Source organism: Choloepus didactylus, chromosome 1 (assembly GCF_015220235.1).
Source record: "Choloepus didactylus isolate mChoDid1 chromosome 1, mChoDid1.pri, whole genome shotgun sequence".
NCBI classification, from domain to species: domain Eukaryota; kingdom Metazoa; phylum Chordata; class Mammalia; order Pilosa; family Megalonychidae; genus Choloepus; species Choloepus didactylus.
In genome coordinates this window covers 2,869,744-2,890,744 of record NC_051307.1, presented here as the reverse complement: position 1 = coordinate 2,890,744, position 21,001 = coordinate 2,869,744, and the positions used below count along the sequence as shown (strand labels likewise).

The 21,001-nt window shown below is 54.4% G+C and overlaps 1 protein-coding gene and 1 long non-coding RNA gene across 6 annotated transcripts in view; one reads left to right on the top strand and one right to left on the bottom strand.

The window, feature by feature from the left end:
• Positions 1-20,582, top strand: part of AGPAT3 (1-acylglycerol-3-phosphate O-acyltransferase 3) — a 126,064-nt gene extending 105,482 nt beyond the window's left edge. For 4 of the 5 annotated variants that reach the window (XM_037830784.1, XM_037830775.1, XM_037830785.1 and 1 more), the window contains 8 exons: positions 3,965-4,134; positions 4,979-5,140; positions 5,972-6,125; positions 6,205-6,307; positions 9,918-9,993; positions 13,645-13,834; positions 14,167-14,365; positions 15,196-20,582. In XM_037830784.1, coding sequence (XP_037686712.1) covers positions 3,965-4,134; positions 4,979-5,140; positions 5,972-6,125; positions 6,205-6,307; positions 9,918-9,993; positions 13,645-13,834; positions 14,167-14,365; positions 15,196-15,271 — 1,130 coding nt within the window. In that variant the 3' untranslated portion in view covers positions 15,272-20,582. The remainder of the gene's footprint in view (positions 1-3,964; positions 4,135-4,978; positions 5,141-5,971; positions 6,126-6,204; positions 6,308-9,917; positions 9,994-13,644; positions 13,835-14,166; positions 14,366-15,195) is intronic. The other variant, XM_037830801.1, reaches the window with a different exon arrangement.
• Positions 601-14,443, bottom strand: LOC119529945. The gene is made up of 3 exons (XR_005215979.1): positions 13,953-14,443; positions 3,227-3,301; positions 601-1,878 (listed from the first exon to the last, which is right to left on the bottom strand). It is a non-coding gene; the product is annotated as an uncharacterized LOC119529945 (long non-coding RNA).
• Positions 20,583-21,001: the final 419 nt, after the last annotated feature.

Genomic DNA, 21,001 nt, shown 5'->3' with positions numbered 1-21,001 from the left:
GTTGAGGTCTTAACTTTAGACTTTTTTGTTGATTAAGTATAGGGTAGAAAAAGAAAAATTAAATGTAACTTTCAAAACATTAGAAAAAGATAAACTCAATTTTTTTTAAAAAAAGGCAAGAAAGGAGAAAGAATAAAAACAAGAAAAATAGAAAGCAAGCAGTAAGAATTAAGTAATCACAATAAAGATTGACTGACCAAATTTGCCAGCTAGAAAACAGTAATTTTCAGATTGGCTGAAAACTTGAAGCTCAGCTGTGTGCCATCGACAGGGTCATGGCCGGGGGTCAGTGTCATGCAAGCCAGACAGTTGGGGTAGATGTGACAGATTAACATGAAGTCCCCCAATATTTTAAACTTTAAAAACACACATGAACCAAAGAAGTTGCAGTTAAAATACTTAGAACTGGAAAGCAATGAAAATACCAAGTTGAGCTTGTCCTAAGAATGCAAGGATGGTTTAACAGATTAAAGAAGAAAAACCATAAAAACAATCTCAAAAGTTAGGGGAAAGGCATTTGATAAAATTTGTTACCCATTCATAATTTAAAAAAAAAAAAAAAACTCTTAGCCAAATGAGAATAGAAAGGTGTTTCCTTAATCTGGTAGAGTATTTTTTTAAAGCCACCACAAATATAAGTCTGGATGGGGGCAAGTTTTAACATTAAATGTTCCTTTTAAAATCGGGAGTAAGACCAGGATGGCTGCTGTTTCCCCTGGGACTGGAGGTCTGAGAGCACCAGGAGATAAGTGACACAGATGTTAAAGGTGTGAGATTTGGTAAAGAAGAACTAACACTTATTTGCTGACGATAGGGAAATGGAACGTTGCAATTTTAAAGATAAAAGTCAGAACTTTGTCTGATAAAAGTGGATGCAGGCGTGTCGGGGTTGGCCCGTCTCTGAGGAGAGAGAGCTGAGGGGCACGGGCCGGCGTCTCGGGGTCCCAGACCCCGTACCGCCCCACGCAGCCAACAGGACACAATGCTGGGAACTGCCAAGCCTGCTGCATCCGTGGCTGCCCTTGTGACGTTCTTCTGAAGGGTCTTTGAACATTCTTATAATTGAAAAAGAACCTTTCTTCTAAGCTGGATGTGACCCTGTGGCACAGCCACCCACCGCCTTCCCAGCACGAGTGGCCCTGTGTGAAGACTCTCCTCAAACAGTTAGGGAGAAGTGATTGGTATTTATAGAGAAAAAAGTGATTTTTGTCAGACTCGTAGCTACATGTGTTAGTACTGTGTAATTTCAGCAGTATTTAAAATTTCATGTTTACCTGAAAGGCTAACTTTCTGAAGACTATAATCTCACGTCGTGGGTATACACATCGGCACTCCTTTATCCCCACTTCTGAAATCCAAGAGTTCTGAATATGGAAAGTGTTTTCCTAAGTTCAGTACAAACGCATTAAGGGATAAAACCAGATCGGAGCCGCGGTGTGGGTTTGAAGTCCTTCCCCCACGTGGTGCGAACGGTCCGATGTGCCGCACAGACGCTGGGGGCTGATCGTGGGCTCGTTTTGTAAACGATGCTCACGCGTGCCCACTCCCTTTCTGAAGGCTGACCGGTTGTGACTTCCGGGACATGTCCGGCCCTGAGGGCAGGACAGAGTTGTGGGTCTGCACGGACCAGTTTAGTTGAGAAGCATGGCCCTCTCGGGTTCCCACCGGGCTGGGTGCCAGGAGGGTGCGGGCGCCGTGTCTCCCGCTCCCGGGTCCTGCTTGTGACCTGTGGAACGTGGTCAGTTCTGCACTTACTTGACGTTTCTCCTTTGAACGTACGAGCTGGAGCCTGTCCTCACCCGGGGCCGAGTGGAAGCTCCCCAGTTCAGTGGTGGAAGATGCAGAGACCCTTGCTCAGTGCAGTCGGGGCGGCAAGCACTTGCGTGACAAAAACAATGAAAGGAATTTGTGTTGGGTGCAGGAGCCACTGGACCCCAGAAACCCCCGTTCAAGATATGCCACCAGCTGTCGGCACGGAACTGTCTGCTGGTCCAGGGCTGGGCCTCGGGTACTGGGCCGGGCACTGCGCTAGCGGCTGGGAGGCACCTGGCCTTCAGCACAGCTTCCACCAGATGGAGGGAGCTTGTCTCCAGAGCAGGGTGCCCATGTGTGATGCCCTCACCACCCCTCCTGTAAATGGGAACAGGGATTTCCCCAAGAACATGGAGCCTGTGGGCCCCAGCAGTCGGGCTCCGTGGCCCCGAGGGGTTGGCATCCAGCAAAGAGGACACGGGCCAACCTCAGGCAGTCCTGGGTCTGAAACCTACACCTGCTGCTCTGTGAGGTCAGCTCCTGGGTCACCTGCTGTGCAGGCGTGGTGGGCCGGTGGGGCCCCGGGTCCTGCTGTGTGTGCACACGCCCACCCTCTCCACCCCCGCTCTCTGGAAGTTACACCTGCCTCTCTGGGGGTCTCCCTGTCCATCCCCACTGCTAAGGGGTCTTTAGGTGCTACTAGGCAAGCATGACAATTGTTGGCACAAAGATGGGCAGACTTCTTTACCACGGAACTTTCCAGAAGTTCTCATTGACCTGAACACATGTATCATGAGTCCCCCTGATGAGACAGTGATGCAGCAGCCCCGGTTTGTCCTCTGAGCATCCGCAGGGCGTGGGTCTTCAGGAAGGACTTTGGGAACCCTCATCCAGCATACCAGGGCTTCAGCCAAACAGAGGAAACTGGAGACTCTGGGGCCACTGGTGTAGGATGGGAACATGGTGTTTTATAGGCAGAGGACTGGCTGTCCCTGAAATGCCCTAGTGCCTCTGGGGGGCCTTTCAGGCTGTGCCCCCAGCGAGTGAAGGCAGGAAGGAGCCCCTCCTGGGGGCTGTCCTGGGCATGGGAAGGGGCTTGCACTGATTTCTCTTTTTAAATATGGAAAACATATAACACCTGTTCTGGTTTGCTAATGCTGCCTTTATGCAAAATACTGTAAATGGATTGGCTTTTATAAAGGGGGCTTATTTGGTTACAAATTTAGTCTGAAGGCCATGAAAATATCCAATTAAGGCATCAACACAAGTATACCGTCACCGAAGGAAGGCCAGTGGTGTCCAGAAAACCTCTGTTAGCTGGGAAGGCACATGGCTAGTGTCTGCTGATCCTGGGTTGTGTCCCAGCTCCTCTCTCAGCTCCTGTGCAGTCTTCAAAATGTCACCCTCAGCTGCTCTGAGCTCCTTCTATTTGTGAGCTCTTTTATAGGACTCCAGTGATTAAATCAATACCCACCCTGAATGGGCAGGGTCCATATCTCCATGGAAATTATCCAATCAGACATTTCACTGGCAGTTGATTGAGTCACATCTGCATGGAAACAAAGAATTCCAACTTAATCAACAGTAATATGTCTGCCCCCACAAGATTGCATCAAAGCACATGGGTTTTAGGGAACATAATACATCCAAACTGGCACATTCCACCCCCTGAGGAGAGAAAATCACCCATTGCCGGTGCATTATTAACTACTTTAATTTCTTTCCAAGCTCTGGTTCTGTGGACACGCACTGTTACAACACCGTTTCCCACATGATAGAGGAAACGTTTCCATCTGTCTACACGAGCTTCTGAGTATCGCTGCCAGTGGCCGTGGGACAGTCCACGAACCCCAGTGTGCATGGCAGTATGGGATGTGAATGGAATGCATGCATATAAATGATGGTTTCCTGTCTCCACTTCTACTTTCACAGGCTTCTGAAAGGCCCTTTTTTCTTCCCCCAACTTGCTTAGAGAAGGCAATCGTAATTCTGGAAAACATACTCGCAGAAAACTCCACCCTCAGTGAAAACATTCAAAAGTCCCCTGCTCCAAGGTGCAGGACCTGTGAGCCAGGGAGTGTGTGCCCACCACCACAAGCACACGGTGGGATGTGGGGGTCCCTGTGGTCCGCTGACCGTCCCCTCCGTCTGCAGAGCTGGTCAGGGCTGCGGGGGGTCCCTGACGTCCGCTGACCGTCCCCTCCATCTGCAGAGCTGGTCATGCTTCTGGAGTGGTGGTCAGGCACTGAGTGCACGCTCTTCACCGACAAGGCCACGTTGGAGCGGCTGGGGAAGGAGCACGTGGTCATCATCCTCAACCACAACTTCGAAATCGACTTCCTCTGTGGATGGACGATGTGTGAGCGGTTTGGCGTGCTGGGGGTGAGCACAGGGACAGGTGCCCCCAGAAGGTGCTGGGGGTGAGCAGGGGGCAGGGGTCCCTGGGGGGGTGGCTGGGTGTGTCTCCCGTGTCACAGTGTCCCTGCTCTGGGTCCTCGTCATGGGTGTTTTCTTAACCCTGGATTCCTTCAAGCCAGGCATCCGCCTGCATGGCCCGGAAGGTGCTGTGGCGTGCAGGGCGGCCCCTGCTGTCACCCCCCACCCCCAGCCCTCTCTTCACACCGTCTGTGTTTCCGACGCCCCGAGCAGCCGGGTGGCTGTGCTTCCTCGGATGGCCCTGAAGCCGTAGCTCTGAGACAGGCCGGGAAGTCCCAGCGCGGTAGCCCTGTGTGGACGGTGGGATCCCTAAACCACCCGCAGGGGCCTCTGGGACCTTGCCAACCCGCAGGGACCTGGGAGCTTTGCCCACTGCTGACCACGGCCGAGCCACGGTGCCTCGTCTGTAGGGTGGCACATGCACGTGCACAGGATAGCGCTGGGCCACGTGAGTGCACACTCAGACATCAGGGCTCCTGATGCACACTCACCGGCAGTGCCGGTCCACATGAGTGCACACCCAGACGTCAGGCCTCTTGATGCACGCACACTCATTGGGAAGTGCCAGTCCACGTGAGCACACACTCACACATCACATTTGAGGGCACTGAATCCCCAAAACTGTGACCTGCCCAGCAACCACTGGCGAGTCCGTGGAGCGGCTGCAGGTGAAGCGGCCCCAGCCTCCCTGGTAGTCCCGCCCGCCGTCTCCACCCGGCTCGGCTCGCCCTGAATTTTTCTCTCGCACTCGGATATGCAAATAATTGTCAGCGTCTCCTCCTTCCTTCAGAGCTCCAAAGTCCTCGCTAAAAAGGAGCTGCTTTACGTGCCCCTCATCGGCTGGACATGGTACTTCCTCGAGATCGTGTTCTGCAAACGGAAATGGGAGGAGGACAGGGACACTGTGATCGAAGGCCTGAAGCGCCTGGCTGACTACCCCGAGTACATGTGGGTGAGTGCCCGCCGCACTGCCGGGCGCCCACGCAGCCGGGGCCAGAGCGCAGCCCGCACTGGTGCAAGGACGCTGGGCTGAGGCTTGATGCCACTGGCAGTCCTGCTTTCTCCCCCCACCAGATCACCCTCGGGCCTGGAGGGACATTTCACAGAGGACAGGGCCCCCTCCCCAGCCCCACCCTAAGTGTGTCTGGGGTGAGCAGTGGGAGAGGGGGTCCTTCCTGGGAAACGTCCTGCCTGCTGCACCCCGCTCAGCTGTGACTTGGGGTGTTTCTTGCAAAGTAAGTTAGTTGGTGTCGGTTGCCCATGGGAGGGGCGCCCCCGAGACGTTCTTCATTCAGTGGTTACACTCCCCAGCCGTGGCAGTGAGGTTTCAGAGTGGATCCTGGTCACTCTCCAGCTCTCTAGATAGAGGTGCACCTCCGGGAATGGAAGACCCCCCACCCCGGACGCCCGCAGGTGGTGGGCAAGGCCCTGAACTGGGGAGGGAGTGGTGGAGATGGAGTTGGTAGGACGGACACCAGGAACGAGGGCATCGTGTGTTTCCCTCTCTCCCCTCCTGCTCCTGACTAGTTCTTCAAGAGTCGGCACTTGGGGCCCCTTTCTAACTCCCACCTTGCAGCCAAGGAAGGACCTTCTTTGCACCTATGAATCCGAAAGCGGCTGCCCACGGGCGCACCCAGCTGCCCTGGGCCCTGGAGGTTCTGTCCGATCCCCTGTCCATGGGTGAGGCCGCGGCCGGCCCCTGAGCGTCCCTCAGCCGGGCAGGTCGGGGAGCCGGTGCTGGGGCCACCCGCAGCGCAGCAACCCCTCTCCCTGTGCACCCTAGTTCCTCCTGTACTGCGAGGGGACGCGCTTCACCGAGACCAAGCACCGCGTCAGCATGGAGGTGGCCGCGGCCAAGGGGCTGCCCGCGCTCAAGTACCACCTGCTGCCCCGCACCAAGGGCTTCACCACGGCCGTGCAGTGTCTCCGCGGGACGGGTAGGGCCGGGCCGGGCGGCGCCGGGGGGGGCCAGGCCGCTCTGGGGGCGCCGCGCTCACCCTCCGGCTCTCCCCGCAGTCGCCGCCGTCTACGACGTGACCCTGAACTTCAGGGGGAACAAAAACCCGTCCCTGCTGGGCATCCTCTACGGCAAGAAGTATGAGGCCGACATGTGCGTGAGGTGAGCCTGCCCGGCAGGGTGTCCCGCCCCGCCTCGCCTCGCCCCAGCCCCACCCCTCAGCTAGGCCCCGGCCCCACCCCTCACCTAGGCCCCGGCCCCGCCCCTCACCTAGGCCCAGGCCCCGCCCCTCAGCTAGGCCCAGGCCCCACCCCTCACCTAGGCCCCGGCCCCACCCCTCACCTAGGCCCCGGCCCCGCGCCTCACCTAGGCCCAGACCCCACCCCTCACCTAGGCCCCGGCCCCGCTTCTCACCTAGGCCCCGGCCCCGCCCCTCACCTAGGCCGTGACCCCACCCCTCACCTAGGCCCTGGCCCCACCCCTCACCTAGGCCCCACCCCTCACCTAGCTCCGGCCCCACCCCTCACCTAGGCCCCGGCCCTGCCCCTCACTTAGGCCTCACCTCTTACCTAGGCCCCGGCCCCGCCCCTCACCTAGGTCCCACCCCTCACCTAGCCCCGGCCCCACCCCTCACCTAGGCCCCGGCCCCGCGCCTCACCTAGGCCCAGACCCCACCCCTCACCTAGGCCCAGACCCCGCCCCTCACCTAGGTCCCACCCCTCACATAGCCCCGGCCCCACCCCTCACCTAGGCCCCACCCCTCACCTAGGCCCCGGCCCCGCCCCTCACCTAGGCCCCGGCCCTGCCCCCCACCCTGCCTCACCCCACCTAGCCCAGGCCCCACCCCTCACCTAGGCTCCGCCCCCGCCTGGCCCAGCCCCGCCCTGCTCCGGGCAGCCCTGCCTGCCCCCTCCCCTGGGCCCTCTGCCTCTGAATGGAGCAGGGAATCCCCACCCCCCACCCCCCGACCCGAATGACCCTGCGGAAGCCGGGAGACCCGCCCTTCTGGGACAAGGCCCGGAGGCCTGAGGGGCGCCCCCCCATGTTCCTGATGACCCCACAGGGCGGCTCCCGATCCCCTCGGCCCAGGCCCTTTTTGGCATGTGGACCCCGAGTGGTTAAGACCCTCCCCCGTCCGGGACGCACCCACAGGGGAGGCTGACCCGAGAGCCGCTGCCTAGCAGGCCGGGGGGGGCCCGAGGGGCTGGTGGAGGCGCCTGCGGGTGGGGACACAGGAGCTCACGCGGGGGTCAGACTGGAGAGCGGGGGTCGCGTTTGCCCCACTCCCCAAAGCGGGGACTCTGAAATCCTGCCCCAAACGACCGAGAGAAGCGTCCGGGGATTCCTCCAGGCCCCGAGCTGGGGAGATGCCTCAGGGGCCCTGCGGTGGGGGGTGGGGGGTGGGGTGCACCCGGAGGGGACCCTCCAGGTTTCACACTCTGTGCGTCATTCCGCTGGGGAAGTTGTTGGACCAGAGGGCAGGGGTCGTGTCACCAGTGTTTCCCCCCTGGTCCCAATGGGGCAAAATGGGGAGAGAGGGTGGGGTCTGCTCTGGAAGGGGGTCGGCTTTGTTCTGAGGGGCAGCAAAGCCACCAGGGAGGCCTGTTTTATTTCTGTCACCCCAGATCTGGGTCACACAGGCACCAAAATGTTTCCTTCTTGTTCCGAGACTCCCAAGTTTCTGACACACATGAAGATAATCCACCAAAAAGTCCTTTTAGCTTGAAACCGAGCCTGGCGCCCGGGTGTTCCTGCCTGCTGCTGCCGCTTCGCTGCCCGCTCCAGGCGGGTTTCGGGCCGGCCCTCTGCGGGGCCTCGTCTGCCCCAGAGGAGAACGTGCCTCGGGTGGTTCCTGTTGAATCTGCCCATCACCTGTGTCACAAATGTGCACACGAAAGCAGCGTTCTCCTTTGTGTGTGTTTAAAAGCACCGGTTCAGCCACCTGTGCTCAGCTGACCATTGGAGGGCCGGAGGCTGGGGTCTGGAGATGGCCGGGGCAAGTTTCAACAGGTCCCCTCACACTTCTGGCCAGCAGACGTCCAAGCTGAGGTGGTTTCTGGGGTCATCTTGTGAGCATAGACACGTGGTCAGCAGAGGGTTTCTCGTCCTGGGGAGTCTGTGAAGGGCCAGCCACCGGGAGCTCCAGGATGTTCTCCACCCCAAAACAAGGGCCACCCAGTGACCGCCTCAATTTATTTGGGGCCCCGTGTGGTCCAGCTGGTGCAGTTGGAAGCAACCAAGCCAGCCTTCTGCCAGCTGCTGCTCAGACTGGAACATACAGGGACAGCCAGAGGCGGCTCGGGCCAGGCCCCAGTTTCGGGGGTGCCCCTAGTCTTGACCCTCTTCACAGGTGTCCTCGTGGCAGAGCCTGCCCTTGTCCCTGGGTCACAAGTGCTGGAACCCGGGCTTGGGCAGCCTAAGCCGCTTGTTGATGCTCACGAGCTGGCCAGAGGTGGGGGGCTGGGGGTGCCTCGAGGTCAGCAACCCCCACCCCCACCTCCCCACCTGCCTCCTGTGTGTTTTTTATTAATATGAGTATGTTGGGAGGTGTGAAACCTTTAGGTAGCCACTCCTCTGTAGGAAGAAACTTCTCAACCTCATTTCCTTTCTGAAATGGTATCTGTGGCAGGTCCTTCAAGCAGTGCTTCTCGGAGTGGGGTCTGGGGACTCCTGGGTCCCCAGCACACTGGGGGTGGCCCCAGAGGCTGCAGGGTGTGTGGTGACATCATCATCCTCATGCTGAGTAGGATGTGTCTTGTGTTTTCTTTTTTTTTTAGTTTTTTTTATCGTGAACTTTAGAAGTACAAAGAAAGAAAATCTTTCTGCCTAGGAAAGGTTTAAAAATGTTTCTAGAAAAACATGACCCATTAGAAAATATGAAGAACTAATTAGAATTTGGCCAAGTTTGAGGAGAGGGTGTGTATTTCTCAAGCCCCAAGATTCTTATGTTTTAAAAATTCCCATTTTAATTTTTAATACAGTAACTGTCAATCGCTAGAACCCAAGTACAGGAAAGCTCTTTGGGGTCCTTAACTTTTAGACAAGGAAGTTTGAGCTTTGCTGCCTTAGAGCCTGGCTGTTTACCTCCCGGCCGTGGAGAGGCCACCTGTCTCCTTCAGGAAGGCCCCAGGTGGCAGCCCTCGGGCTCACCATCTCCGCCCCCTGCTGGGGATTCCCGGGTACTGCAGTCACCCCACTTAACTAGCAGACAGCTAGGATCCAGGTTATGTAAATTAGTTATGTCCTGACCTAAATCAGCCCTTTGTTCACTGAGAGCGAAGTTTTGAAATCCTTATTGCTTTGTTGCATATTTGAATTCATGTGATGGTGAAATGCATAATCTTCTCTGCTTTGCTATTTGAATTCATGTGATGGTGAAACGCATAATCTTCTCTGCTTGGTGAAAGATATTCTTGGTCATGATTATTCCCAAAGAATGGATGCACTGGAAAGGCCAGAACGCAGCGGAAGCTGCCTGCTTACCCTACACAGTGGGATGGGGCCACGTCAGGCGAGTTGAATGGTTCACGGGCCTCCGGGTCGCCAGGCACTTCAGCCGGTCTATGAGGCATACCCACCGCCCTGCCCCCGCCTCTCGGCAAAGTTCAAGGAGAAATTATTTTGATTTCTGTTTGTTTGTAGAAATTGAGAGTGAGGCCTGGTTAGAAAAATCAGGGCCTCAAGGTGTAATATTTTCTTTTTCCCTTTCCCTCTTTTTTAGTTTCATGTCATCTAGCAGTTCACTCTGTTTTTAATCTTTGTAATGAAACAGGAGGTTTCCTCTGGAAGAGATCCCACTGGATGAGAAGGAAGCGGCCCAGTGGCTTCATAAACTGTACCAGCAGAAGGTAAAGGCCCTCGGCCTCCCTCTGGGGTGTGGGTCCGTGAGGACGTGTTGGAAGGACGGGCGGGCGGCAAGAGGCTTCTCCTGTGGAGGTGGGGGCCCCAGCCCCAGCCCTTCCTCCTGATCCCCCCCCTTTCTGTCTTTTCTTTCTCCTAATGTTTGAGAAATTAACAAACTGTAGAAAAGTATAAAGGAGAACATGATGCTTATGCAACTGTGGCTGATGACATTTTGTCACATTTGTTTCATATTTTTGTGTAAAATAAATTGTAGATCTATAACAGACTTACACGTATATAATAGACACATTCAGGGTAACATTGGTGGGTTTTTATGGCAGCCACGCCCAGCCCCATTCCCCTTTCCATAGCACACCTCACCCCGACACCCACTTCCAGTCTTATTTTATACACACAACACATAGGAAACAGATTCTCATTTTAGCATTTTGGGAGGCTAGATAATCAGAAAATCCTTCTGGTGTAAGATACCTGGTAATCCTGGCTAACCTATAACAAATATCCTTTTATTTGCATTGCCAAGCTCTCAAGAAAATAAGGGAAACCTCCGGGGACCAAAAGGGGAAGCGGAGCTGAAAGCCAGGTCTGCAAGCTCATGAGCTGATGCCACCCTGCTCTCCTAGAGGAGCTTGCTGGGCCCCAGACCTAAAGCCTCAAGTTTTAACAACTGTATGGAAACATTCATGGCAGGAAATTAGAACTGAAAACCCTTTAAGAGTTTGACCCTAAGAAACATTAGGCTGGGGAAAAAAAACTGTCCACCAGCACAAAGAAATGACCTAGAAGCTTACCATTCCCCTCTGGGGCTCATAAACATCTTCCTGGTAATTCGGTCACTGGCTTGCTCTCAAGCAGGCTTGGAGTTGGAATTTATACCAACAGCACAGTCCAAGACACAGAAACCAAACCGTTAACATTAAAAGGGTTCTAGGCTTATAACCCTAGAGTTCCTGAGAGAAGCAATTACAAACTAGAGGAACACAACCCCAAACCTAAGCTGCCTAAAATTTCCACAAATAAGAACTCTGTGGAAGATGAGTTCAAACCAAACTACAAAACATTTTTGGGGGAAATAACAAACATTGTGGGCAAGGGACGACAGACATAAGGAACAGAAAAATTAAATCCTCCAAGAACCTCAACTAAATAGAACTGTCAAGGAGAGGCTATGTTTACAATGATTAAGCACAAAAGAAGGAATTGAAAACAGGAGAGCAAGACCTGTGAAAACATGAGACCTATTTGAGAAAAACTAAGTAGGCCTTAAAGGCCAATGAGAAATCCAATAATTGATGGTAAGATCTTAACAAGCAGATTAAACAGTAGATTGGATGCAGCTGAAGAGAGAAATGGTGAAGTAGGAGGTAGACTTGAGGAAATTACTCAGAATGCAGCACCTCAAAGAAATATGAAAGGTTAAAGATATGGAGAATAGACAGAGAGGCCCAGTACATAACTATGAGCAGGTCTAGAGGGAGAAAGTAGAAATAATGGTAAAGAGCAATTGTAATAACTGAACATTTTCTAGAATTGATATGAGATTCTAGAAGTACAAGTCCCAAGTAGGATCAATAAAAATAAATCCACCCCCATGCACTTTGTAATGAAACCACAGAACACCAAAGACAATGAGAAGGTCTTAGGAATAACCAGAGAGAGAAGACATACAATAACCAGAGAGAAGACATACAAGCTTTAGAGTAACCTCGACCTCACTATATTTGAGGAGCTCTTCAAGATGTTTTACTTGTCTCACATAGGTTTTCTTCTATTAATAATATATGCACACACACGAGCACACAAAATAGAGTAAATTTTCTACATTCTCTGGTAGAAAGAGAGAATGTAGAAAATAGCAGAAATTATTTAAATAGAAAGCAAAGCTACAAAAGAGCAAATCAATGTAACTGAAGCTTTTTTTTAAAAGAAATATTAATGAAATTGAAAATCTTGGATAAGACTGATTAAAAAAGAATGATGGCAATAAATATTAGGAATGGAAAAGGAAACAACCAAAGAGCAGGCAGTGAAAATAATATAGGAGTGGCATGAGTAACATTTGAAAACTTAGATACAATAAATAACTTCCTAGAATAATAGTATGTCCAAAACTCACTCAAAAAGTAAAAGAAAACCTAAAAAAAATAAAAAATAGAAATTCGGTGTATATGCATCATGTAGATAGATAGGTAAGTAGATACTGTTTTAGTTGCAAAGTAAAACGTATCTCTGATTCTCGGTCAGGTTTGAAACTCCTACACAAGGTGACGTTTGCAAGCAACTTTATTAGTTTGGCAGAAAATTGGAAATAACCGAAAAGTTCATCATTAGGAAATGAATGTGTATTCTTTTAATATAATAAAATAATGAAAATTAATGAACTAAATCCACGTATTATTAACATAGCTAAATCTTGAGCAAATAATGTGTGAAAAGAGCAAGTTATGATGCCATTTACGGCAGTGCTGCCTGTTCTCGTTTTTGAACACACGCCTGTGGGGTGCAAGTGTGAGGCCACGCCTGGGAGGGGACTCACCAGATTCAGTGAGCCACAGGCTCATCCCGGCTCTGTTTTGTTTTCTAAATAATCTGAAGCACATGCAGCAAATAAGTTTCAGCAAAACTAGAGGGCTTTCTAGGGGACGGTTATTGAGGGGAAGAGCCCAGGGGGTGGGGGTCTGATGTTTCTTGAATGTTCCAGAATGAGCAGCTTAAACAGGCTTGGCAGGGGGAGGAATTGCTTGAGGGAGGGGCTTGGAAGAAGGAAGAGGAAAATGGTGATGGGGTGCCAACCCCTGAAACTTGTTTCAGGTCACACATACACACGCGTGTACCCTGGAGAAGCCCACATGTAAATGTGCCCGGCTACCACCTCTCCTAACCGAGGCCCGACTCAGGCAGTGAGTGCCCGGGGGGCAGGGTGCAGGCAGCTTTCGTGGGGCATGTCCACCCTCGGGAGAAGGGGACTCCTTGTTGGCCTCGTCTCTGTCCTCCCGGCCATCTGGGAGACATGCCTGGTAGAGGTGAGGGAACGGCCCCAGGTGCCCGGCCCTGAGCGGGCAGGGCTGCTGGCCACTGCACTGCGCCCGCTCCCCACACCCCCGTGTCCCCCCACCCATCTCCCAGTGCGGCCTCCTCGAAGAGCACAAACTCTGCACATCTCCTTGAAATCCAGAGCGGCTGGGCCCTGAGGCCCCGTCGCCATGGCTGGGCTCTCTGCTGGGGGTCCAGCAGAAGTGGTGGGATAAGAGAGGTTGGTCTAGTTGTATTGAGAATCTCCAACAAGCCAGGGCAGGACGGAGCAGACCAGCACCCAGTGCCTGGGTTTCTCAGCCAGTGGGGAGGCCCCTCCAGGAGAACCCCAGACCAGGTGGGCATGGCGATGCCAGCCAGCAGGTCGGCCGAGCTGAGGGCAAGTGTGCCAAGCCCCCTCTGTTTTATACAATGCAAAACACCGCAGGAAATGGATGCGGAAAAGGAAACAGAAAAAAATCAAAACGATGCTGTTTCACTTCCCCAGTAACAATTAACCCTTAGGTGTGTAGCTTTCCAGACTTTGTCTGATGCAAATGTATGCCATCAAACATAAGTGTTTTCATTTTAATGGGATCGTGCATCTTTAAACTCTAACTTAGGAAAACTTAAAATGGCACGAAGACATTTCCTTGTTGGTGCAACACTCCCTGGAACCCGGGAGGCCCGGGTCCCCACCTGTGCTGCTGTGGCTGGCAGCAGGGTCCCCTTTCCGGGACTCTGCCAGGATCCTCGGGCTCCTCTTCTCCCGGTCGGCGTCAGCCTTGCTTGACAGGGAAGGCGAGCGAGGAGGTGACGTCCCGCCCCTGGGTGGCAGCTGGTGGGAGGGCAGGGGCCCCGGGGGAAGTGGGGGCCGTGAGCCCAGCCCGCTCAGGAAGGGCACAGCCTCGGCAGCCACAGCTCTCCTCACCTGATGGGTGGTTTTCTCGGGAGACGGCCGCGTCCGAGGGTGTGGATGTCTTGGGGCTTTGACGCCGAGCTGCCAGGGGTCCCACAGAAGGCGATGTCGACTCGCACCCCGCAGCAGCGACGCCCTCTGCTCTGTTCGGCGGCTTTGTCCTGGGTTGTCGTTGCACAGCAGCTTTCGCCTGCGCTCAGGAGCCTCCCCGTCCCTGTCGCTGCAGGACGCCCTGCAGGAGATGTACGCCCAGGAGGGCGTGTTCCCCGGGGAGCAGTTCAAGCCCGCCCGGCGGCCCTGGGCCCTCCTGAACTTCCTCTTCTGGGCCACCGTCCTCCTGTCGCCGCTCGTCAGCTTTGTGCTCGGCGTCTTTGCCAGCGGGTCGCCCCTCCTGATCCTCACCTTCTTGGGGTTCGTTGGAGCAGGTAAGGAACATGAGTGACAACAGCTCACAGACGGTGGGGGGCTGAGCCTGTGGAGAGCAGCTTCTCAACACCCCACACGTGTGCTTCCCCCACCCCACCCTGGGTGCCTCACCCCACCCCACCCCATGGGTGCCTCAACCCACCACCCCTGGATGCCTCACCACACCCCACCCCGTGGTTGCCTCACTCCACCCCCTTCTCATGGGTGCCTCACCCCACCCCCCCGTGTGTGCACTGTCGCAGATGCTCCTTCCAGGTTAAGGGTGTTTCCTAGACCTGTGGACAGCTCTGGGGACTGACCGTCCCTCGTTTCCCCGGGTCCATCCACTTCCCCCAGTGTCTCCCGTGTGGCTGCTTTCTCCTTCCAGAGGCTGGGGGGGGGGGCCTGGGGCCACCACTGTCCTCTCACACTGCCTGGATTTGGGGCCACACTCTTGCCCCAGGGAAGACAGCACTTGACCACCAGCTTGTCAGCAGGGTCTCGGAAAGGGCTGATGGGAGCGAGTGGCCTCAGACCATCACCAAATGGGGCTGCCCCCTGCCCCCTGCCCGAGACTGCCCCCCGCATCAGGCCCGGGGGCCACCTGCTCGGCCGGGGGCGGGGCGGGGGGTGGCGGCAGGAGGGAGCGGGAGGGGGAAAGGGGGGGCAAGAGGGGGAGGGGCAGGAGGGGAGGGGGCGGGAACAGGAGAGGGTGGGGGGGCAGACCCGCCGCTCCTGCAGAAGGGCGGCCCCCAAGGTCTGCCCAGGGCCGGGCAGGGCCCCCTGAAGCTTTCCCGCAGCCGGAAGGCACGGGGATCGGCTAACGCCCCTCGTGTTCCTTTTCCTGAAGCTTCCTTTGGCGTGCGCAGACTGATAGGCGTAACGGAAATCGAGAAAGGCTCCAGCTACGGGAACCAAGAATTTAAGAAAAAGGAATGATTAATGGCTGTGATTGAACCCGCGTGACCTGATGGTGGTATCTAATTAACTCAATTAAAACAGAACAACACACAGAGGAAAAGACACTTAGAAACTATTTTTCTTACTAACTGGTGACTAACATTAACAAATAAAACTTGAGCCAGGAGTGAAGAGACCGGAAGGACCGACAGGTGAAGACTGGCCCCCCTGCCTGGGCCGGGCCCCCCGCGGGCAGCGTCTGGCCTCTGGGTGGGGACGGCTCCCAGGAACGGACGCGCTCGAGAACTCTGCTTGCAAGAGGAGCCTTTGGATGCTTTCTCTTCTTAAACTTAGATCTAGTTTTTGGGTTGGTTTTATTTTTTTTACTCAGTTATTTTGGGAATGTAACCTGACCCCGCACTTCTTCCTCTGCACCCCCCAGAAAACTGCCTCTCAAAGAGTTGTCCGGTGTCCTCCTGGGAACGACTATGGGTGCCTGGTCCCCCAAAGGCTTGGTCCCGCCCCGCTTGGCGGTGGCCGTGGCTTCCAGGCCCTTTGGGGCAGGGGCCCGGTGGTGGGAAAGTTCTCTTCTTGATAAGCACATACTGAATGTACCACACTGATTTGGGGCAAACCCCATTGTCACTTGCGCCCTCCACCAGGGCTCAGCTGCAGGGGGTCCCCGCTCTGTCCTCTGGAGCACCAGCCTGAGGGTGGAGACCTCAGATCCTGGGTTTCAAGTGGACGGTACCCCGAGAACTTGGTGCCGTGTAGGGCTCCACCCAGCTCCTCTTTTCCTCCTTGTGGCCACTGGACCCCAGCTCCTCTGTGCTGGATGTGGGGCACCCCCACCCCTGCACCCTGATCAGGGGTCCCCCCGGGGAGCTGATCTCCATGGTGGGGGGCAGGGCTTGGTGGCCCCACAGACCGCAGCCCCCCCCACCCCGGCGGGACCCTGTACAGGTGACGTCTCCAGCGAGCCTCTTCACTCAAGGGTGGTGGAGATGGGCAGTGCCGCACATTGGCTTGGGGAGCCTGCGTTTGCTCCGGTGGCGTGGGGTGTTTCTGGCTTCCTGATGGGAAGTGGAGACGCTGCACTTCTCCCAGCTCCGCTCCCTCTCCCGTGCAGGTGGGGCCCTGCTCGCCCCCCGCGCGCCCTCCCTCGGCTCCCCTCTGTCTAAATGACCGTCCCCGAGCGTCCTGCTGACTGCGGACACACGAGGGCGGGCGGCGCTTGGCCGTTGCCCCTCTCCCGGGAGGGGCTCCCTCTGGCCCAGGCCTTCGAGGGAAACGCTTTACCTCCCAGCAGGCAGTTGCTTCCCCAGGCACAGTTGGGGTGCAGCTTGGCCTGGGGCGGGGGCTGCCTGGGAGGAGAGGGGGTGTCGGCCGGGGCGCCCAGGACTCCCCACCCGGCACCCCCAGCCTCGCCCACACCTCTAGGTGGCTTTTTTCTTAAACTTCCAACTTGCTTTTTTTAAGTCACACTCTCCTCGTCTTTTTTAGCAAGGGGAAAGAAAAGAACGTGTGTTATCGCAGATATATTTTAACCAGCATTCTGGACACAGGCAGGTTGAATTTTGTAGAAGAAAAAAAAATAGGAAGAAAGAGGCATGGAGGAGATGCTAAGCTGAACTGAGCAAGTGCCTCTGCCTTGGCCCGAAGGAGGACTGACTGAGACGGCGTCTGTCCTCCGTGACGAGGGCGCTGCGCCCAGAGGTCTGGCTGGGGGCCGGGAGCGCGGGGAGAAGGCGCGGAGCAGCGCCGCACGGTCCTGCCCTCGCGAGCAAGAAGGAACCAACACGAGTCGGCATGCTCCCCCGGCTGCCCCTGCCGGCTTGCGGGGCCTGGAGGACGGGGCGCCCGCGGGGGACCAGTGACTTCCCTGGAGTTGTCCCTTCTCCCCGACATAACCTGCTGCTGTCTGCGAGCATTTTAGTTCTAGGCCATCAGCTCCTCCTAATGCACCTAAAGAATTTTAAAGGCAAAGCTACAACCATGCGGGATTCATCCCCTGGGAGATGCAAATCTAGATCTCTGGCCATTTAGTTAATAGTTCGTGTTTCCTAAATAAGTTCCCTCCCCTCGAAATGAATCTGCGTGTGTAAAGTCTACAAGTCAGCGAAGGGACGGTGGGGGGTAGTAGGTTAAAATGGAGAAGATCAAGGCAGTGGGTGTACGTTTTAAATCTCCTCCAATTTTCTTCCGACTGAACATGTCCTGGCTCGTTTGGGCACTAAGCCCTTGGGGAGTGATGACGACTATAAATGTCTGGGGTTTTTTGGAGGGTGGTGGTGTTTGCTTTTGACCCATTTCTGGAAGGAAAGGGGGGAGGAGAGCTCCTTTGATTTTTTTTTTTTAATTAAATGAATAAATCCCAGAATAGTGCTTTTCCTTTTTCTTTTTCCTTTACGTCCCTAATACCAAGCTCCGAGGGTTGCTAGTGCATGTGGTCGTGTCAGCTTTCATGCCAGATCTTGGCAGCTGAAGCAACTTGCTGGCCCTGGGACGGTCCGTGCTGGTCGCGGAGAAGGGGGCTCATTTCAAGCCTGGAGCCGCTGATGGCCCCTGCGGGGTCCTGGGTGGGCAGAGGACAGGGAGGCCGTGCTGGCTCACAGTCCCCAGGCCTCCCAGGCACTGCCGTGGGGACTTGGGCTGGTGGCCACTGGCTGGCACGTGTCTCAGTTCAGACGCATGTCCCAGCTGGGCCCAGGGGACGGTCCCAGAGCCCGCTCTCAAGCAGACGTGTCTCAGGCACAGGGCAGAGGGCTGCAGTTCTTTGGCCCCCTCCCAGGAGTTCCGGGGGCTTCCAAGGTGTCTGTAGCGTTTCATGGTAACTTTGTAGCAGGAACCAGCACCAGAGGCCCCTCGGGCATCTCTCTTTGGGGTCTTTTTCTGTTCATGTTGCGAGCTTGACTGTCGTCCGCTCACGCGTGTGAGCAGACATAAAAGACTTCACTGGTCAGAAGGGAGGGTGTTTTGGAGATTTGGGAATGCTGTATTTACGTCCTCTTTTTTAAAAATGTAAGGCCTTGGAGAGGGTTCCAAATGACTACCCGCTTATAAGTGCTTTAACCCAGAAAAGGAAACAATGCTGGTCACCAGCACTTGGTGACAGCGTACCAGACTCCCAGCCCTGGCTGAGGGGCTTTCAGGTCCCTGTCCTCACAAAGCACACCCTCTGGTTGAAGAATGCGCGCTGAGTGTTTAAACCACTAATAACATAAAACAAAAACGTAAGCACTTTCTTAAAGCAATGCAGATTTTCTCATCAATTTTGAATCTACCTTGTCTGTCCCCTTACCCCCTTCTGTGGACCGCGCATGACAATTCTTTGCACAAATCTAGTCAAGGTGTTGAGCACTGAGGTCAGTCGGAAGGAAAAGCAGGGGTTGGACCCAGCAGCACGCGCCCCAGCAGGTCAAAAGGTGCCGCGAGGCCGTCCACACCCTTCGTGACTTCCAATTTGAGTCAAATGTGGGGTAAAGAATAAGTAACTTTCTGCATGTTGCTTCATCTTGGCCTGAGACACTTACAGGACAAGCCAGACATCATCCTTCCAGCCCTGCTGATTTTCCTCTGAACTGCTCCACCCACACCTGAACTCAGGCTGCAAACTTCTTCCCAATGGCTGCAGCCCTTAGCATGCAACGGCAGGTGCCTGGTGCTGTGTGACGTGGCTTGCAACTTCTCTGCAGCAAAACCAGATCCAGGATGGAAGTCGGGCCCGGAAGCAGCCTGCCCCTGGCCCTCACCAGTGAGCTACCCCCAGACCCAACCTGAGCTGCCCACATCCACAGACTAGGCCATCAGCTGTGGGGCTGCTGGGGTGGACGCCGACGTTTTGTTCTCCACATTCCTACAGATTGGGGCCAGGATGAAAAAAAATGCAGTTTGTGGGTAAAAGATGTTCCAGCTGCCATCTGCTAAACTGAGTGGGTTGGACATACATGAACTGAGTTTTGTTACGAGCATTAGCCACTGCCTACTTCAGTGGAAATGGTGGCATTCTTGCCAGCTGCTGGGGAAATCAAATGGTGAGCACTTTTGGGGATGCTAGAAAATTCCAAGAGAATTTGGCATCAGATAGCCCAGGCGGCACAGTATATTCTTCTCAAGGATGACTGAATTGCTTTAAAATTTTAAGCTTTGTAATGACAAGGTCGCCTGGGGTTTTCTTTTCTCATAAGCTTTTCAGTTTCTTAAGTTTTTGTTACAAAAGTACTTAGAAGTCAAACTGTGAATGAGATACTGAAAATGCACTCAATTGTATTAAATTAAACTGGAGTCAGTTGATACAATGCAGAAATGCATCTGCTCTACTTGGATTTATTGCCTCAGAATTGTTAAGTTGTGACAATCAAATGTTACTTGCCTAAATGCCAGGAAATTCCACTGGCTTCTTAATCACTCAGATTGCCAGCAAGTACTGTAACTGTAAATGAAAATATTTCTCCTCGGAAAGCCACAGAAACCACTGATTGTTGTGCGCGTGGTGGACCTTTGGGGTTCTTTTTCTATAATTGATCTACCATCCCTGAAAGCCGGCTAGTTTCAAAGGGTGGTACGTAGTATACAGGGTGCAAATGTATTATATGGACGTTTCCTTTTGTACGCTTCATTTTTACAATTTTTGCTACTCACAAGCTTTACGTAGTCAAGGTTAGAGGTATTTTTGGTCTGTAGAAGCTTGTAGGGGGTGGGGGGAGCCGCGTTAGACTTTAAAAAGCCTGGTCCCACGCTCCGCAGAGATCTCTTTGTAGCAAGCCGCGGGGAGCTCTTGTTTGGCAGAATTTTCTGAGTACAGGTGTTGAAGGCGTCATACTTGGTTTATTAAAATTGCAACTGTGAAAGAAAGGGATAAAAAGTCCAGACATATGAGAAGGCGACCCTGCTTCCTTTTGTTTCTCTGCCTCTAGTCTAGACTTGGATTTTTCCAGGGGGTTGAAAAGCCGGCGGCATCCTTGAGGGCCTGGGGCCACGGCTGGACATGGCTCTTCTCGGAGGCCGGCCCGCAGGTGGCACTTTCTGGAAGGGGGATGCGAGGTGGGTGATAATCGGGCAGCAAACACGGGCAGAAACTGGTTGGTACCCAAAATATGCCGAAGGACCCACCATCTGAAAACAAGTTTCAAAAGCCATCAGGGACAAAAGGTTTTCCAAAGTAGGCATGTGTATATCAAAAACTATTTTTTGTAAAGACAAATTCATTCTATGGAGAAAAATCTTAATGGAGGAGGCCCTTTTTCTTCTTTATAAAGAAAAACCTCTTGTTTGAAACAAGAGACACTGCAGGTTCTCGCTTGTCTGTCTTCTGATAATAAACTGAGCTGAAAGAAACCCGGTGTTGCGTGTGCTGCTGGGAAGGGCCCCCGGTTTGCTTGCTGTTTTCCTCTGCCCCGGCCCGGTGGGCGCCCCTGGGCTCCACAGGTTCTGCCGCTCGGGCTTCCTAACAAAACGGGGAGACCCGGCCCCAGCAGAAACTCTTAGGAGTGGCCTCGTCGCCGTGATTCTTTTTTAACGACATGTCCTGGACTCTGAGCAGGTGGTTCTGGGTGATGTCGTGCTGTTTCCTCAGCCAGGACCCAAGCCCGAAGTGGCCTGGCAGCAGGCCGTGCCAGAGAACCACATGGCCAGGGAGGCCCGTCCCCCTGTTACAGACCTTGGCGGGAATGCATGTGCAAGCCCTGCCCCTTCTGCATCACGGTCCTGCTTGGACACGCAGCCCATGCGTCCCCACCTGAGGGCCACGGGACGCA